The sequence below is a fragment of the Cervus elaphus genome, chromosome 11 (assembly GCF_910594005.1).
Source record: "Cervus elaphus chromosome 11, mCerEla1.1, whole genome shotgun sequence".
Taxonomy (NCBI): Eukaryota; Metazoa; Chordata; class Mammalia; order Artiodactyla; family Cervidae; genus Cervus; species Cervus elaphus.
The window spans coordinates 66,658,582-66,679,354 of record NC_057825.1 but is presented as its reverse complement, the minus strand read 5'-3'; the positions used below and the strand labels follow the sequence as shown (position 1 = coordinate 66,679,354).

At 41.1% G+C, this 20,773-nt stretch overlaps 1 protein-coding gene across 2 annotated transcripts in view; it reads left to right on the top strand.

Annotated features, from left to right (window-relative positions):
• Positions 1 to 20,773, top strand: part of EML6 (EMAP like 6) — a 276,659-nt gene that overhangs the window by 229,843 nt on the left and 26,043 nt on the right. For both annotated transcript variants that reach the window (XM_043918006.1, XM_043918005.1), the window contains exons 27-28: positions 7,467 to 7,668; positions 7,763 to 7,889. In XM_043918006.1, coding sequence (XP_043773941.1) covers positions 7,467 to 7,668; positions 7,763 to 7,889 — 329 coding nt within the window. The remainder of the gene's footprint in view (positions 1 to 7,466; positions 7,669 to 7,762; positions 7,890 to 20,773) is intronic.

Below are 20,773 nucleotides of genomic sequence, written 5' to 3'. Positions count from 1 at the left end.
ATGACTCATTTATTTTGTAACTCTCAATCTCCCTTATCCATTTCAATTCCATTTCAAAGTAACTCCTCTAGGACCAAATTCAGGTCCATCCAGGTTGCTGCAAATGGCATTATTTCATTCTTTGCAATGGCTGAGTAAGATGCCATTGTATATATGAGCCATATCTTCTTTATCCATCATCTGTTGACGGACATTTAAGTTGTTTCCATGTCTTTCCTATTGTAAATAGTGCTGCAGTGAACACTGGGGTGCACGCGTCCTTTCAAACCATATTTTTCTTTCGATATATGCCAAGGAGTGGGGTTGCGGAATCATATAGTAGCTCTATTTTTAGTTCCTTAAGGAACCTCCATATTATTCTCCATAGTGGCTGTACACCTAAAATTAACACAACATTATTATCAACTGAACTCCAATATAAAATAAAAATTAAAAAAAAAACAAAGTGCTTCAGATGCAGTCTGATCAGCTCAGGGTTCATTTCAGTAGGACTCTTATCTTCTTGTTTTGACTTTATTTTTGTATTTAATCAAAGAAAGATGGCATCAGCTCTTTTGGCTGCCATACCACACAATTGAATCATAGATATTATTCCCCAAAATGGTAAGGTTGTCCCCCCTCTTGGAGTTACACAACTGATCTTCTAAAATCTGAGTACACGCTTTGTATTTGTACCAAATAAGATTTATTTTGTTTATTTTCCCACATAAACATATCTTGTTTATGTTTCAACCTATCAACATCTTTGAAATGCCTTTCCAAAGTATTTATTTACTTTCCCTTTCAGCATCACATCATTCTCTGATTTTAGGAGTGTGAGTTCCAAATCATAGAAGGAAAAAAAAAAAGACTAGAACAACCAAATAGCACCACCAAGAGCCCCCTTTCAATTTGACATTCTGTTACTTAATACATACATATTAGTAACAGGCATTTAAATCTGTCTGACCCTGCCATCATGGAGCTCATATTTCTATCTCTAGTCTGATAAGATATCATTAAAACTTAGCAAATATCTTGCTGAAAGCCAGATTATGTCTCTGGTATTTTTAATCTCTCCTAAACAAACCAACCAATAAAAGATATGCAATTAGTTCACTGTGAAACCCTGTTGTTGCCTAGTCATCATTACTTTTCCAAGTGCTTATCAACCTTCTGTGTAATAATTCACCCTAGAATTTTCCAGGGATTGCATCAACTCATGAGTCAGTATGTGCCAGAGTCCAAGAGTTTTCCCTTTTGGATCTGGAAACTTTTTTTTTGGATGCCACTTCTCCTGGCTTCCAAACTCGCAACCATTGCTGACTTTATTTCTGTAATTACATTTGAAGGTGTCTGCACTCAAGGACATGAGCTCTCTTTGGACCTCTCTGGTTTGAGGAGCATCCCCTTTAACAGAGGCGATCATTAAATCTGCTCCCTGTTCATATTAAGCCATCTGAAGTAAGCAGTGTTCCTAACTATTCTCTTTTTCTTCTAGCCCTAAACATATCTTTAAAATCCTTTCCAGGTGTCTTGGCTTTTTATTTTTGCTTTCCTGAAACTGTACTAACGTTGTCTGTAGAATATTTTTGTGTTCATCCCTGGTTATCTGCTCCTGCTTCTGTTACTTGTACATTTAAAACCTGAATACATCAACTCCCTCTTCAGCCCCTTTGGACTCTTTAGATGCCTTCTTCTTGCCTTATTCATTTGTTAATGTCTCCTCAGAATATCATTTTGGGGAGCCTTTTCTAATATACACTTCTGATTGTGCCCCATGCTCCTTTCATTGTCCACCGAGAAGCTCCTTGGTAGCCTTCTCCCAGTGATTCACCACGTTACTATCACCTACCAGCCCTCTCTATTTGATAAGAGTTCAGTTCTACATTGCAGTTTTCCTTGCTACTTCTACATTTTTTGAAATGAGGCTGCCAGCAGGACAAGTCAAGTTAGTGCTACCCTGGTTTTAGTGGACTGAGGTCTGGGCAGGTGTTTAGATACCTGAAATCCTCATGATACTATTGCATCATGCTCCGGAGCCAGATTTATTGTTTGTCTTGGGAGCTCATCACCCACATCCCTCGTGTGACCAGGAAGACTGTCTCCCGCAGTAATTTTGAGGTGTGTTCCTCCAACTCCTGGAGTTCTGGAAGGCTCCTTAGGGACAACCCCAGGAAACAAGGCGGGGGGGGCAACTGGAGGGGTGCTGAGGTGCCCCTCCTTCTCCAGAGACACTCTATGTTTTTGCCTTTTATACATTGAGCTTCTATGTAAGATTTTCCCCAAGATTATGTTGTGAAAATTTTCAAGCATATAGGAAAGCTGAAAGAATGATAGGGTGAACTCCTAGAAACCCACCACTTAGATTTTGTAATTCGAAGTAAATTGTTGACATCAGGATACTTACCCCAATTGTTTCAATTTGCATATCATTAACTAGAGTTCATTTTTTAAGTTTTTTTTTTAAGTAAATTTTATGTATAGTTGAGATGCACCAATTTTAAGGTTCCTTTTGAAAAACTTTGACAAACACATACACCTGAATTATCCAAGTCGGTCAGTCAGTCAGTTCATTCGCTCAGCTGAGTCCGATTCTTTGTGACCCCATGGACTGCAGTACACCAGGCCTCCCTGTCCATCACCAACTCCCAGAGTTTACTCAAACTCATGTCCATTGAGTCAGTGATGCCATCCAACCATCTCATCCTGTTGTCCCTTTCTCCTCCCGCCTTCAGTATTTCCTAGCATCAGGGTCTTTTTCAAATGAGTCAGTTCTTCGCATCAGGTGGCCAAAGTATTGGAGTTTCAGCTTCAGCATCAGTCCTTCCAATGAATATTCAGGACCGATCTTCTTTAGGATGGGCTGGTTGGATCTCCTTGCAGTCCAAGGGACTCTCAAGAGTCTTCTGCAACACCACAGTTCAAAAGCATCAATTCTTCAGCTCTCAGCTTTCTTTATAGTCCAACTCTCACATCCATACATGACTACTGGAAAAACCATAGCTTTGCCTAGATGGACCTTTGTTGGCAAAGTAATGTCTCTGCTTTTCAATATGCTGTCTAGGTTGGCCATAACTTTTCTTCCAAGGAGCAAGCATCTTTTAATCCAAACTTCTATCAAAATATAGAACAGTATCATCATCCCAGGAAGTGCCCCCATGCTAACTTCTAGGCACTCTCCACCCACCCCCCACCCTCAGATGAAAAAACTATTCCAGTGTTGTTTTTGTTTTTGTTACCATAGATTAGCTTTCCCTGTTTCAGAACTTCATATAAATGGAATGATCAATTAGGAACCATTTTATTTCTGGCTTCTTTCACTCAGATATTATTTCTGAGATTTCTTCATGTTGTGTGTAACAATGTTGTTGTTCAGTCACTACTCATGTCTGACTCTAAGTAAGGCTAAGTCATGTCTGACTCTCAATAATCCTATCCTTTCCTTTTTATAGCTGAGTAGAATTCCATTGTGTGGATATAGCAGTTTGTTTATCCACCCAGCCATCAGTAGACACATGCTTTTCCTGTGTTTGGTTATAATGAAGTTGCAGTGAACATTTTTGGACACATCTATGTGGACATATATTTTTTTTCTTTCTTTTAAGTAAATATGTGGGAGTGGAATTTCTGTGTTATTGGGGAAAATGTGTGTTTGTCTTTTTAAGAAACTGCCAGATCTTTTTCCAAAACAGTTGTATCATTTTATGTTCTCACCAAAAATGTCAGATTTCTAGTTGCCAATTTGACGTTGTCAGACTTATAAAATTTAGCTGTCTTGAGGAGTCAATAGTGTGATCTTACTGTGTTTATAACTTACGTTTCCCTGGTGACTAATCGTGCTAAGCATTTTTCGTTTGCTTATTGGCCATTTGTGAAGTGTTTGTAAAAATCTTTTGTCCACTATTTTAAATTGAATTATTTATCTTTTTATTCTTGAGTTCTACTGTGCAAGATTTGATTGAAGAAGTTCCATAATTTAAAAGCATTTGAAAACCAGTCAAATATAAATCACTTTGATAGTATCACTTCTCTCCTTTCTTTTTTTTTTTTTAATCTGATTTTCCTGGTATTCTTTCCTTTGCAATTTCATGGACCAAGCTGGAGAACATTTCTAGATGTATAGTCACACTCCTCCAATGCTCTGGGTGTGTTGGCCACACTTCATCTGTTATGGACGGAATGGTTTTGTCCCCACTAAACTTCCTATGTTAAAGCCCTAACGTCCAATGTGACTTGGATATGTAGAGAGGGCATTTATAGAAATAATTAAGGTTAAATGAGGTCATAAATGTGGGTCTCTGATCCGATAAGATTAGTGTCCTTGTAAGAAGAGACACCAATGAGCTCACTCACTCTCCCCATGCACACACATGCTGAGGAGGAAAGGCTAGATAGAAAGTTTCTCCGTGCTCATATAAGGGGTCCACAAGCCGGGGCAAGAGCCCACACCAGGAGTCAAATTGGCTGGCACCTTGGTCTTAAACTTCCCAGCCTGCAGAATTGTGTGGAATAAAATTCTGTTGTGTAAGCCACCCAACCTGAGGCATTTTTCATGGCAACCCTACCAAACTAAGACACCATGCTGTTGCAGTGTTCTCACACTGAGTATCATGTCATCAAGTCCTGGTGATGCCTGCAAGACCATATTATCATCACACAGCTCTCTGTCCAAAATTCAAGTTCCACTTGTTAGACTCTAATATCATGTCTTCTTCTTAACCCTTTTCCTTGTTCTCCTTTCCTCTGAGTTAGTAGATCTCTCTTCTAGGCATTTTTTCTATCCATGTCTTACATAGGCACTTTTACAATTTAAAATCTTGTTGTGGGCAGTAGTCCCCTGACAATCATATTGTTTCCACCTTTGTTTTCAAAGTAGAGTCCATAAAATAGACTCTACTTTGTCAGAGCCCACCCATTTGTCCACTACCTTAAACCACGTCCCAGAAAAACTGATGCTGTCCTTTAACACCATCCATTTGCTTCCCATAACCTCCCTTCCTTTCCAAAGCTGTTCCCCTTCACTCTACCAGAGAGGCTAAAATACCACCATGTTGCTTACATTTTAAAAATGTAAATGTTTACTTTTTTAAAAAATCCACCCTCCAGTTCTTAAGTGTCCTTCTCATAATGTCAAAGGCTCTAGAGAAAGATTCATCAAAGAGGAATCTTGTATGTAGAATTTTACAGACAGAGAAACTGTGCGTAAAATGTTATAAACATGGGGAAAAGGTACATAGCTTTCATCAGATTCTCACGAATTTCTTCTTAAAAGCAGTTAACAACAAGCACTCTGGAGACATATTTCAGATTCTCTATTCTTTCATGACTCAGTGGAAGAGGAAGATTGTGGTTATGAGTCCTGATGGTTGTTACAAAAGTGCATATTTTGGCAGGATGACCCAGAAAGACAGCTCATCTGACCCAGCTGTGCCGGGCCTCCAGGAGGCCCCACCCATAGGCCCTCAGGGAACCGCCGAACACCCTGCTCCAGGGGGAGCAGCTGGCTTCCTGGAACCTTCTAGTAGCTGTGTGAATTCCCATTGTTCTGTGGAGCAGGGATCTGGTTTCCTATTCTGAGAACCTTGAATCATCTCTACGGGAATAATCTCAGCTTTGTTAAACAACTTCAGTGACTTAGAACTTTTTCCTTTTTCTCTTTCTGCTCTGTGTCACTTTCTTTTCCCCTGCAGCCTAATTCTGATCATTTTAGAGTGTTTTTTTCCTTTATATCTTTCCTTTTGAATTCTTCTACCTAGATGCAGGAGTAGAGAGAGGGATTTCTCAAGCTCTTTCACTTTCTCTGCTTCTCAAGAGACCAACTTGCATTTGTAGCGGGTCAAGATGGGTCACTTCCCGCTTCCAGCAGGAAGACCAGCAGGACACGTGGCTGTTACCACTCTGACCGGCCTCTCTGTTTCCATGCCTTCTGGATCTCACATGGTCACACAGTGGCTTCCTTAGAAACCCTTACTTGGCTCTGCCATTTTCTCTAGCAAATAGTGGCTCTGGAGGGCTTCCTAGAAATGCTGCCTGCCTGCTTGCTTCCTAGTCTGTCTAGACTCCGTACTCTGCTGAGGGGTGGGCACTTCCACTCAGCTGTCAGGTAGGAGTCAGCCAAATACACAGAGATCGTGACCATGAGTATTTCAAAGTCACGTACTGCCCTGCCCTGCCCGTGTCTCCTGCCATGCGTCTGCGCTGGTTTCAGGTTTCCCAGCCCGCCCATCCAAAACTCTCTGGAAGCCTCTTGTCAACGACTGAATAAAGTTTTCATCTGAGACACCAATGCCCCTTGCATGACCTCAGAAAGTTCATGTGGCTTCCCACGTTGCATAAGGTATTCCCTGGGAGTCGCTGAGAGGATGGAAAGTCTCTCCCTCTTTCGGTGCTCCCACTGAAGCTATTTTTGCCAGGCTGTGGCTCATGCCCTGAAAATGGAAGCTGGTCTCTGGTGCCAGCCTGGGCTTCTCACTGCTTGTCAGGACTACCCGGACGAGAACAACTGATCTCACCTCACTCAGCCTTTCCCACTGGGGTGGTGTGGCTTGGGTGCCACTGAAGAGCTTTCAATAGAGACTAATAAATCGGGTTATATTTATTTGGTTATGTTTGGCTTTTTAAAAGTTTGACCTACTCTAATCAGTTCAACACATATGGATTTAATTTTATTTTAATTTTTCAGATATAACCTGAAGGTTGTTTAATTGTGGAACTTTTTTGGGGGGGTTATATTTGTTTAAAAGGAACTTACTTTGGTTTTGTGTATGTGTTTTTTTTTTTTTTAAGGTGACTTGTAAACCTGTTTATTAATTGTATTTTTTCAGTTTATGTTCTTTCTTTTTGGAAGTTTTGTTGTTTGTTTTTTCCCTTCTCTTTGAGCTCACTTTGTTTTAACATCAATTTACTTGAGTGTTTCTAGTGTTAGAAATTGTTTCCAGTGTCCGTGACAGAAACTGTTGCTTTGCTTTTAAATCTTCCTTGCTGCCCCAGGATCATAAGAAGGCCCTGCTCGTCTGTCACAACCTGGACTGTGGTAAAAAAGGCACTGAGGGGGATGACCGGGGAGACTCTTTGATCTCAAATGTCAGCCAGACTCACCATCCGGAGTTCACACTAGACACCTGTGGAGAACAGACGTCTGACATCTGAGAGAGGCAGAAACAAGCTTTTTATCCTTTCTCAGGCTAATTTGTCAGGTGTCCAGAAATAGGTTCTATGGTTTACATTTCATTCATTCCCTCACAGACTATTTGTTGAGAACTTACAGTGAGGCAGAAAATGTTTTAGGGAAGAAAGAGAGCTGGTCCTTGCCCTCATGAAGTTTATACTCTAGAAAAACGTAGGGAAATTACCACTCATGTGAACTATTTTATTTGTATCCTGTAGAAGCCACTCTAGACAATAACATGGATGAAATAGTCCAGAAACTAGAATAAGGAGACTCCGAGTCCGAGCGGGGTCATCGCTGTTTTCTGACACCGCAGGGCCAGCATGCGAGGTTTAAGAAGTACGTGGGGCACAGCGCCCACGTCACCAACGTGAGGTGGCTGCACAACGACTCTGTGCTGCTCACCGTGGGCGGCGCTGACACGGCCCTGATGATCTGGACGCGGGAGTTTGTGGGGACCCAGGAGAGCAAGTTGGTGGACAGCGAGGAGTCGGACACCGATGCAGAGGAGGATGGAGGTGAGCTCAGTGTCACGTGCCTACCCTGCCTTCCTCCACCCCCTGCTGCACGATCGCAAACCAGCTCTGCTCCTGTGTCTTTCTGTCGTTTGAGGCTATGACAGTGACGTTGCTAGAGAAAAGGCTATTGATTACACCACCAAGATCTATGCTGTGAGCATCAGGGAAATGGAAGGCACCAAACCGCACCAGCAAATGAAAGAAGTTTCGGTGGAAGAAAGGTATGCTGTCTCCAGGTTTGCTCGCACTTATGACGCCTGATGACAAGAAACTCATTGAAACCAGAGCACATTTTCTTTGCCCCCAAAGTTGCTACTTAAGCCCATCTTTATCTTTGTGTATGCACAGAGTCTTCACCTGTACACAGGCTTGAGCTGAAGGAAGTTTCCTACAGCCTTCAATGTGAGGGAAGGGTCGGTTACAGTTTGCAGAAGTTGTTTATGGAAAATGACTTGATGAGACGTGAGATTTGATGAGACTACCAGTCTTCCCTTTGCCTAGAGAGGTTGTCAGGACAGCCCAAACTTATCTTGAATTGACGGCTGATGGGGGGGAGCATGCTGACCAGGGAGGTAGAAGGGAAGGCAGGCTTCTAAAGTCCTGGAGGAATACTTGTGGGCTATGAAAAATAATTTTCCATTCTGCCAGAGTCTCTGCACTACACCATACTACCTGGTGTCCCTTCTCTTACTGTGTCTTCACCCGCCCAGATTTGTTCAGGCTTGTTTGCTCATTCCAGGCCTAACCAAAGTGATTTCATTGCTGTGGATCCTCTGTGTAGAATGAGGGTTTCTGTTATTATTTTGGGCCTTTCTGATGTGCCATTGTATGTATTGGTAAAACACTTAAGGATTTCTTTAAAAAGAATGTTCATAATTACTACAATTACTTAATCTACCATATTCATACTAAGGAGGATAAAGAGTGAATAAAAACTCTAGCATGTAAACAGAATTTCATGGATCTCAAAGATGTTTAAGAATTCTGTGGGCTCTTTCCATTGACATAGGTTCAGTGTTCACAAGTACCCTGGTCCCATGATGTATTATTAATAGGATTCAAGTTGTTTTGCATTTAGTATGGCTTCTCTGGAAGCTCAGTCGGTAAAGAATCTGCCTGCATTGCAGGAGACCTAGGCTCCATCCCTGAGTCGGGAAGATCCCCTGGAGAAGGAAATGGCAAATCACTCCAGTATCCTTGCCTGGAAAATCCCATGGACAAAGGAGCCTGGTGGGCTGCAGTCCATGGGATCACAAAAAGTTGGGCACGACTGAGCAACTAACACTTTCACTTTCATGGCTTTCTGACTAGTAATAAATATTTAATAAATCTGTTCTATTACCTTTTAGTATTAGGTAGAAATTTAAATACAAAGAAATAAAATAGCATTTCCCCTCCTGCTTCAGTCTGGTGCCAGATGTTAAAATAAGCCTGATAAATGGTGGATGTGCTACAGGCAAGAAGATTGAACTGACGCAAAAAAATTCCTAATTCTTCCCTAGCATCTTTGTTAAATGTTACTAGGCGAGTTCAGAGTTCTCTTTTGATTAAACATTTTAGAGATTTTTCTGCAATAATTTGTAAATTATAATTGATTTTGCTTGCAACATGGTTTTTTAGTGGCCACAAAGAGGAAATGTTTTTAAAGGACCTAATTCTAAGAATAAAGAAAATTTGTAAAATATCATAAGCACATAATACATGAATAAGCCTCCCACCTAAATGTGCTGTGCTTAGTCGCTCAGTCATGTCCAGTTCTTTGCAACCCCATGGACTGTAGCCCACCAGGCTCCTCTGTCCATGGAGATTCTCCAGGCAAGAATACTGTAATGGGTTGCCATGCCCTCCTCCAGGGGATCTTCCCAACCCAGGGATGAACCCTGGTCTCCCACATTACAGGCAGCTTCTTTACTATCTGAGCCACCAGGGAAGCCCTCCCCCCCATACCTAAATAATCCACTCTAAAAAACATTTGGCCCAAATTACACATTCTTTAAAAAAATAAAAAACATTACCCAACTTCTCCAGTTTCATATAACATTATGAAATGAGTTGACTTGGCTATTATTTCAAGGTTGCTTCTGGCTGATTGCTACAACCTAGTGATTCATCATGCTGAGATGTTGACTGGCCACTAGACATAGAAATCTAATCACATTCCTAAATCCAAACACTATAGTTAGTTTCTAACCTATAGTGAGGTTCACCTGAACCTCTTTTGGTCTTGCTGTCTCTTTGGGCAGGTCTATAAAAATCTCATACCTGCCCAATTTGGGAAGAGGTAAGAAAGTTGACTCAGTGGGTAAAGCATTCACCTGCAGTGCAGGAGACACAGGAGATGCAGGTTCGATCTCAGGGTCAGGAAGATGCCCTGGAGTAGGAAATGGCAACCCACTCCAATATTGTTGCCTGAAAAATCCCATGAAAATAGGAGGCTGGCAGGCTACAGTCCAAAAGGTGACAAAGAGTTGGACACAACTGAGTGACTAAGCTTGGCAAGAAAGGTAAAGGTAGAGAGGACCCTAAAAATTTTGAGTCTTAAAATCCAGAATTTTGAAGCTGCCTTATTTTTTTCATCACACAAAATTGTCATAGATTAGCATACCCAGAATTAACTTTTTTTTTTTAATACCAAAGATAAAAAGTGCTTCATGGTGTTGTGAGATACAGGAGTAGGCAGTTTAGTACTTTGTGCTGTGCTGTGCTTAGTCGCTCAGTCGTGTCCGACTCTCTGCGACCCCTGGACTGCAGCCCGCCAGGCTCCTCTGTCTGTGGGATTCTCCAGGCAAGAATACTGGAGTGGGTTGCCATGCCCTACTCTCGGGGATCTTCCCAACCGAGGGATTGAACCCAGGTGTCCTGCACTGCAGGCAGATTCTTTACCGTCCGAGCCACCAGGGAAGCCCATTTTAGTACTTTACTGGCATATAAAAGCAAATGGGCTTCCCTAGTAGCTCAGTTGGTAAAGAATCCGCCTGCAATGCAGGAGACCCAGTTCGATTCCTGGGTCCAGAAGATCCGCTGGAGAAGGGAATGACTACCCACTCCAGTATTCTGGCTTGGAGAATTCCATGGACTGTATAGTCTACGGGGTCACAAAAAGTCAAACACAACTGAGTGACTTTACTTTCACCTTCAAAAGCAAATAATTCATAGCAGGATATGATGAAGAAAACATGTAGTGAAAAATACAATTTTAAGGTATAAAGAGGGTCCAGAGGAGTAGTCAAGCCTTTTCTATAGATAGCAGCGTCTTTGATAACTTAGAAAAGCCTTGACAGCATCAGTTCCCAGGGCGGGCTGTAGCCACACTAGGGTTCCAGCTGCACAGCATGCCGGGAGTGAAGCAGGCCCACGCCGGGAAGGGGCCAAGGGAGAAGGAGCAGTAAGTAGTGTCTGAGTTCGCAGCCTTAGTGGGGACAAATCTGTTCCTAATCAGAACTGAGAACAGCAGTCCCCCCCAATCCTGGTCAGTAATTTAAGGGAGCTTGAATCTCAGAGACAGGACTGTAGACAGCTTCTGAACTGCAGGAGAAAGAGGTGCCAGGCAAGACAGGCATTCAGAGAATCTGTGAGAAAGCAGGATGAGCCAGGGAAGGGGGTAGCCCCGGGCACTTGGGGTGGGGGGAGCTCCTAACAGTATCAGGCAGACAGCTCACCTGGGGTGTGCTCCCCAAAATGGGCTCCATGGGCTCCAGCAGCTGGCATGAGAGAGAGGCAAATGCTCTGGGCCTCAGATGTCAGGCCCAGGGGACCAGGACCGTCAGCCCTGACACCACTCCCTTTGACTCACGAGGCGGAGTGGCCTTGACCTTCCCTTCACCGTTCCCTCCTGTGTGTACCTGCAAATACCCTCCTGTGCCTGTTCTAACACCTGTGCCAAGACGTGCACTAGTAAGACTAACGGGAGATAAATACTCAAGGACCACAAGAGACCTAGGCTCAGAATACCCACTCAGGGCAGGGGGCTTATCTTGCCTCCTATCAGTGTTTCAGGCAGTTCTACCTTCAGTTTACCTCCCTTTCCTCCTTAGAACCCGTGAGATGAGTGCGGCATCTGTCATGTTGAGAACAATGCCTTGAAGGCAGCTGCACATTATGCATCCATCAGTTTTTAAGCAACTGAATTCCTAATTCCTAAATTTTATGATAGTCATAGATTAAATAGCTGGGAGGCTTTGGGTTATGTGTTTCGGTATAATTCTATAACCTTGTGAGTTCCTATTTTTCAAAAGCCATATGATCTTCAGTTTCTGTCTTTTGAGAGGTGGTAAAGCTGAAAGAAATGTGTAAATGCTTTCAAAAGAATACTAGGCTACACCTATTGATATGTAGTCCCTTCCAGGTGTCCACCGAGCATCCTCACTTCAGCTTTGCTCTACTACACTGGGGGCCTGGCCTCCTTGACCCAGCCACACCTGTCCAGCCAGTCCCCAGGCTTGGTGAGCTGTTGGGTCAGCCTTCCACTCAGCAGTCACATGTGGCACGTGGCTGAGGGGAGTCCAGAAGAGTCTCATCTAGCACTCAGAAGGCACACTTAACTGGTTTTCCTGTCCCAAGCAGGGAGTCTGGTCCCTATTCAGGGCACATTAATTTGTTCCCCCAAATGACTGGATATTGCTTAAATTATTGTAGACCTAAAATGAAAAAAAACTGACTCTTTTTAAAGTCATGAAGTTATATTGATATTTTAAATATAAGTCTTTTTCTGCTTTCTTTTAATAGAAGCTTTTTTTCCCCTGTCTTTGATGCACTGTGTTATATATTGGATAGTCTTATCTAAAACATCAGAAATATTTCTTTTCTGGTTTTGATTCTTGGCTCAAGCTCCCTAAAGTTGGCTTCAAAGACCATAAAAATATAGGACTTCTGGTATCTTAGATAGAATTTCATAAGATTGGTAGGCAGTGACAAAAATAACCTAAATCTTTCACACTTGGTCTGAACTCCCTGTGTCAGCTGTGGCCTCAGCAAGAGAGAGAGAGATACTCTGAAAAAGAAGTCATGTGGGGAGAGCTTAATGAAAGGACAACGATGTGGGCAGGATTAAGAAGGTAGTGCGGCACCTAGGCAGTAATAACGACCAGAAGGGCAAGGGCAGGGAGCTGTTGCCCAGGTGTGGAGAAGGTGGCTATAGGAGCAGTCACTTTCCAGGAGCTGAGACCTGAGGGGAGGGTTGAAGATAATCTGAGTCCCAGAGAGGAGGTATTGAGGGAATGGATGCCTCAGTTGCATCTTCTTCTCATCTGCTGGTCTCCTGGTGCCTGTCTTTAGCTGAATCTAGTCTGTACCTGAAGGGCAAGGCAGTGCCTTGATGCATTCTGTGTCAGGCAGCCATGGAGGGCACAGAGCAGAACGGAAGCGTAGACAGGAGTTACGGAAGGATGCATGGAAAATACCGGCTCATTCTCCTTGAATACTTTTCTTATGGAAACTAGTATCATTATCATCGAAGAGAAATTCAGGCCACTTTAATATTGAACAGTAATTACTGTCCTTTATAAATGCTTCTGGATATGTATGGGTATTTATTACCTAATATTATAACTGTATATATATATATAATCAAAGATGTCAGTAAATACATCCAAATCAATATCAAGAATTATTAGAGACACTTAAAACTTTACCTAATTTAAGTGGAACAGTTTTGATGAGCCATAGTTTTTACATCACTGTCTAGGGGTACCACAAGAATCGACTCATTAGAGATGAGAATTACAGTACAGCTTTTTAAAATCAATAACATTTAAACATCTTTGGCCCATCTCCAGAGATTTTTATTTTCACATTAAGACAAAATCAAGAAATTAGAAACTTAAAACTATAGAATTGTTTGGTACCAATATCTAGTGTTTAGTATGAGTCAAAATTATCATGCAACCTGTTTTGCATCCCATGGTAACTGGGTGATCACCACAGAGGTGAATCACAAAAGGCATTTTCTTACTTTCTAGATAGGATCTAACAGTATCTCCAGATGTGTGGGATACAGTCTTTTATTAAAATCCACATATGCTGACCACACATTAGTCTTCCCAGTGGGGCCATGTCCCCACCTCTTCCTCACTTCACTGCTTAAATTAACCATCTGCATGAGGAATAGTAATAATGGAGGTTCTTATTTAGTATATTCAGTTGGACCCTGCATTCAGACAAAACCCCAAATTTATGATGAAAGAAAAAATAAATACAAAGTGAATTGTTTTCATGGAAATTGGCATTATTTACTAACTTTTATTTTTCTAAGTGGATGTAATAGTTAGCTTAGGGATTGTTTTCTCAATGCACCTAAGTCAGCAGTCTGTATTTTTTCAGGGTCCTTTATTAATGAGTGCTGAGGCTTGCAGCTTCTGGGGCTCTGTCCAGGGATGAATGAAAGAATGTGGGACTTAACCCTTTCTGTTTCTGAACCATCTTTATAGCATCATCTTGCCTATTATAGCATTTTCCACCTTTTACTAAAAGAAGGAGACTTAATCCCTCCAGTCTTGTTTTCTCACCTCAGAAGCTGTATAACTTATAGTCACAAATTACAAATCAAAATACTATACTAAAGCATATTTTTTCTTCTCTTAGAAAGGCCTTGGGCTTCTTGCTAGCATGTCCTGTTTATCTCAGACTGGCAAGGTCATTTTTCTTTAAAAAAAATTTTTTTTGAATTAGAAAAGTTAGTTTTTAACACTTAAATTGTATTGTCGTAGCACCAGTTTGATGTAGTTTACTTATAAATTATAGATAACTAGAAACTGCATGTGTGTGTGTGTGTGTGTGTGTGTGTCTGTGTGCGTGTGTGTGTGTGTGGGTGTGCATGCAGGTGTGTGCATGTGTGTGTGTGCGTGTGTCTGTGTGTGTGAGTGTGTGTGTGCACATGTACCATAACTTCTTTGTCCATTTCCTTCATTGATGAGTACTTAGGTTGTTTCCATGTCTTGGCTGTTGTAAATAATGCTACTGTGAATATAGGGGTACAGTTACATTTTCAATTTAGTATTTTTCATTTCCTTTAAATATTCCAGAAGTGGTAATTGCCGGATCATATGGTAATCCTTATTTTCAGGTTTTGAGGCCTCCATACTTTTTTCCACTGTGGCTGTGCCAGGTTACATTCCCACCAGCAGTGCACAAGGACTCCGTTTTCTTCACATCTATGCCAGCATTTACCTCTTTTTGATGACGGCCATTCTAATGGTCATGAGGTGATGTCTCATTGTGGTTTCAGTTTGTATTTCTCCAACAACTAGTGGTGTTGAGCATCTTTCCATGTACTTATTGTCCTTCCATGGATCTTTTTTGGAGAAATGTCTATTCAGGTCCTGTGCCCATTTTTAAATTAGATTACTTGGGTTTTTTTGCTTTTGAGTTGTATGAGTGTTATATTTTGGATATTAACTCCTTAACAATATATGGTTTGCAAATATTTTTCCCATTCCATAGATTGTCTCTTCACTTCGTTGATTTCTTCTGTTGTACAGAAGTTTTTTAGTTTACTGTAGTTCTGCTTGTTTATTTTTTATTTTATTGCTTGTCCTTTAGATGTCGTATCCAAAAAATCATTACCAAGACTCGTATCAAGGAGAGTTTTGTTCCTGTGTTTTCTTCTAAGAGTTTCATGGATTCAGGTCTTTTAAATGTCTTTAATCCATTTTCAGTTAATTTTTGTGAGTGGTGTAAGCTATGGGTCTGGTTTCATTCAGACATTATGTCTGTATGTCCAGTTATCCCAGAACCATTTATTGAAGATACTGTCTTTTCTCCGTTAAGTACTCTTGGCTCCCTTGTCAAGTATTAGCTTATTGTATATGCTTAGGTTTGTATCTGGTCTCTTGATTCTGTTCCATTGATCTATTTGTCTGCTTTTATGTTGCTACTGTATTTTTTCTGATGACTATAGCTTTATAGTATATTTTGAAGTCAGGAAGTGTGATGCCTCCTGCTTTACTCTTCTTTCTCAGGAATTCTTTCACTAATCAGGGTCTTTTGTGGTTTTGTACAAATTTCAGGAGTGTATCTTCTACCTCTTGTAAAAAGAAATGCCACTGGAATCTTGATAGGGATTGCATTAAATCTATAGATGACTTTTGTAGTAGTGACAATTTAATAATGTTCTTCTAATGCTTCAAACATGAGGTACCTTCCCATTGATTTGCTTCTTTAATTTCTTTTACCAGTCTCTCATAGTTTTCAGAGTAGAGATTTTCACCTGCAGAGTTAAATTTATTCCTAAGTATTTTGTTTTTGATGCTCTTGTAAATGTGATTGATTTCTTTCTTTTTCTGAAAGTTTGTTGTTAGTGTATAGAAACACTACTGATTTTTCTCTGTTAACTTGTATCATGTAACTTTACTGAAATCATTGATTAGATTTAACAGGTTTATGATTATCTTTAGAATTTTCTATATATAAAATCATGTTATCTAAAAATAGAGATAATTTATCCAGTTCTGATACTTATATTTCTTTTTCTTACCTGATTACTTTAGCTAGGACTTCCAGCTATGTTGAATAGGAATATGCAAGTGGCACCCATGTCTTATTCCTGATCTTAGAGGAAAAGCTTTTAACCTTTCACCATTAAGTATGATATTTGCTATGGGGCTGTCTAATGTGGCCTTTATTTTGTTGAGATATGTTCCTTCTATTCCTAATTTGTTAAAAGTTTTTATTATGCGTGGATATTGAATTTTGTAAAATGCTTTTTCCATGCCTATTGAGATGATCATTTATTTCTTTCCTTTCATTCTATTATCATGATGTGTCACATTGCTTGATTTGCATATGTTGAACCATCCTTGCCTCCCCAGGATAAATCCCATTATTCATGGTGAATGATTCTAGTAATGTGCAGCTGAATTCAGTTTGCTAGTATTTTATTGAGAATGTTTACATCTGTATTCATCAGATATTTTGGCCTCTACTTTTCTGGTAATGTCCTTTTCTGGTTTTGGTATCAGGTTAATGCTGGTCTCATAAATGAGTTTGGGAGTGTTCTTTCCTCTTCAGTTTTTTGGAGGAGTCTGAAAAGGATTGATGTTAATTCTTCTTTGAGTGTTTGGTAGAATTCACCCAGTGAAGACATCTAATTCTGGGCTTTTTCTTCAGTGGGATGGTAACCATATTTTAAAGTAGAAATCCTCACAGATACAACTTTGAAATCAGTCTCTATCTTGGCTATTTTTTTTTTTCTATCTTGGCTATTTTTTAAAGCAAAAGTTAGTTGATGCCAAGTTTTATATCAACTTTATTATCACTACCATTACCTCTCCAACATTTGAAACCTTTCACATGTTTCAATTTTCCTTGTTTTTTGGTTCTGGAATCTCTCTAACTTTTACAAAAAGAGTTGGCTTGATGAGAGTCAGTGCAAAATTTAGCTGCCCTTGGATTTTTCTCTTACATCTAAAATCACAGTAAATAATCCAAGAAAGGGGCTGACTGTATTCTGGCAAGGGCTTCAGACAATCAGAAGTGGGATTGGTGTCAGAAGTGGGATTAATGCCACTGCTTTTTCATCCTACTCATGTTTGTTAGAGGTCTGAGGATTGCCTTAAGAGTTGAACAATCACAGGACTTTGTTGTTTGCCAGATTAGATTCTCCTAAATCCCCTCATCCAACGAGGATGTCAACTCTGTGAAAGCCAAATTTCTGATATACTGCTTTATCTCCAAATTGATAACAGTACCAGCACGCCATAAATATTTGTTGAATGAATGGATAAACTTCTAAATAAGATTTAATTTCCAGTCACTAACACCCATGGATTACATATCAGTCTATGATTCTGTCAGCATCTTGTCTTTATATCCATAATCTGTCTCTAAGCAGTTGGTATCCCTGGCCCCTTCCAGCCCTCAGGTTAAAGGATTCTGCCTTTAGGCAGTTGTGAACACCAGTTAAGTGGAGAGACCCTTCTCCTAAGCTCCATCTCTGTGGCACTGAGGGTCATTGTCCCCTTTGGCAGGGAGAGTGTGACAGTGTTTAGGAGGGATCCAGAGGGCCAGGCAATTTCCGTGCTCAGTCACATATGCTACAAGCTTCCCTTCATGTGGTTGAAAGAGTAGTGCCTCCAACAGTTCCCATGGACAGGGAGGGACTCATCCCTGGGCACCACTGACCCATTGCAATGTTCACCCACATTCGGCTGCCAGCATCTCTTAGCTTTCAGTGACCGCCACTTGTGGATCGACAGACAGGTCAGGATCCTGAAGGGTGGTCTTTGTCCTCCCCCTCCCTCTAGAGCCTCACTCTGGAGAGGATGGTGTGAGCACCCCCTAGACAGTACTGGGTCAGGGGGGAGGGCCTTGTATGCTGAGTGGAATGCTTTTCCCAATCATCCAGAGTGAAGGGTAGGGAAAAGAGTATTTTCCACTCCACAGACTGCCTTCCCCCACAAGGCAACCTCACCGCCCATCCATCTCAGCTACCCTGCATGAGGAAACACTGAGGAGGCAGTGCCAGAACTATTCTTAGCAGGGGATTATAAAGAAGGAATCTGCGAATACTCTTACATTAATCTTTTAGTCCCTGTGGTGCATATTCACTCTCAATCTAGGCCATATGTTCCTTAGGAGACCGAGAAGCTTTTATAAACCAAGATTAGAAGCAGATTCTGAGCCTTCTCTGAATGGTGGTCCCTTCCTCTTGGAACTGACAAGTCCTAGCACCAAATAACCTCAAAATTCCACTCTGGCACTGTTGTTTTCCAAACTTTTTCTTAAACTGTGCTTATGGCTGCATGAGAAAGGCCCTAAAGCTTGTCTACTTCTACTGTCTCACATCATTTCTGAATCAATTTGATCAGATTTATGAACTGAAAAAGAAAATCCTATGAAGAGAACTGTACATCATGGCTATATAGAGAAATGTTAAGCGGGGTTGATTTTTGTTTTTGTGTTTTTTGTTTCCCAAACTAATAGCTGCCTTTGATGCACAGTTCCTTAATATATGAGTCCACGGTGTCAAGATTGTTAAAAGTTCCACTAACTTATAAATGTTGTCTGTTTGACTCTCAGTTTCTCAAGGGTCAGCCCCATGTCTGTCACGGTGACCACCCTGTGCCTCACAAAGTGCCTTGCACATAGTACATAGTGAACAAATATTTCCTCAGTGAGTAGACAAATGGGCACATTTATTTAACTGGCTTCTCTGCTTATTTAAGTAAATTAATCTGTTCTCAGAATGGCCTACAAATCTGTTCTTTGTCAGCAAACCACTTTTACCTTCATTTTGTTAGCACTGATGGGTGGTCTTACTATTGTGGGGAAGGTGTGACCCATGTAGAACTGAATGATGCCCCATCTGGCCATGGAACTGCTCTTGGTTAAATGATTTCCTATCTTCATACCCCTCGTTCATTAGGGATTAAGTTTTATTTGGTTTAAATCTATTTAAATAACCTGAGGCAAAAAGAACTGAAAGAAAAGTCTATATTATTATAGCCACCACACCTATCTTACAGACAAAGCCTCTTAGCAGGTTTATAGTGAAATAAAGAATATGCTCACAAGTAGCAAAGTCTAAAAATATGGAAAGGTTTAGATTTCCCTGAGTTGAAGCAAATCCCCATCTAGAGGTAATCCCAGTTTTTCTTCTTACCTTTTGTGCTATGTTTGGGAACAGAAGTCCACTGGGAGAAACTGCCCCAAATTTTTTTAAAAATACTTTATTGAATCAGTTAATACACATTTCAAGTTTGCTTGAGGCTTGATGAACATGATGAAGCGAGACAATGCTCCCATCCATGGTGATATCAACGAATAAACAGCCCAGCTCTCCTGGCGCTTTTCTCAGCTCTACTGGCCTGACAGAAGCCCTTTGTCACCATTGATCAATAGCTGCTTTGTAAGCTTGTATCGAAGAGTTGCTAAGAACTGACAATCATGCTGGCAGGTGCTGCTGAACTTAACATAACTGAGATCTGTCAAAAGCACTTGATCCGTGGTGGAGGGACCATGAAGAGCATAAACTTTGGTACAGAGCCCTGCAGTTGCGAACAGGTTGCCTGTGAGCTAAGCTCAGACCTCACCCTAGGAGGGTGTTTGTAAATGTGTAGGGTGGACAGAGGGAGGAGAGTCCCTGCTACTCCAGAGCATTTCTCTCCAAGCTAAATTCTTCTTCTTCACTGCACCCCTTAATCCTGTGAGAGTTCTACGCTCAGAGTTGCCCTGAGCAGGTAGAAGGTGGCAAGTTTGCTATTCTCTAACAAGGTGGAAGGAACTGGAGATACAGAATCTATTAATCATTTCAAAGGCCTGTTTTTTAGTCATGTAACTCTTCTGAAAGTTTGTTAGTGATTCTTAAGGGAATTTAATGCTACCTTCATAAATGATTTTCCCTTTTCAGATCTCTTGACTTTCTGTGTTGTTTGAAGCAAAGTGATGACTATGTAATGGATAATTTTAGGAATTGAGCCTTCCATTCATTAGAAAATAGCTTGCTCAGTTTCTATCACAAAAGGGCGTAAAAATGTAGAGATGTTATAGAATGCTATGAAGTGCTATAAAATGATTTTTTAATAGATTAACACACCTAGGAAATCATACTCCTACAGTGGGATCAATTGACTCAAACCCACTCACACATGGAGCTAAAGAACACATCGCAAATGGGTAAGCACTTTTCTACCCAGAGGAAGTCTCTTTCAGAAGATAGTGGCAAAGTTGGGTCTTACTCTTTTAGTCAAGTGTTTAAATGTCTCTTGGATCTCCATTTAGAGGGAATGCATGCTACTAGGGTCGTTTACCCTCCCACTTTTTACCGTTGTGTGGTCAAGATGTGAATACTGAGGTCTTTGCAGAAGCAGTTGTTAGGATGCACAATCTGTACCCCTTGACATGACATCTGTACCCCTTGACATGGGTGTATGACGTGGAGGACTGGGCTGCTTGTGGGTGTGTAGAAAGCATATTGGTGTGCTGGCGTGCCCTCTAAACAGCCCTATCCACTCCTTTGAAGTTCACATCATGCCCGGCCATCTTCTCCCCCTCCCAGTTCCTGTCATTTATCAGTTTCCTGTCTCTGTTCAGCTGATGGTCAGCTGGCTGACCCCAGCTCCTGCCACACTGTGGCTTATGTCATTACCCGTAGCTCCTTTCCCTGACTTAA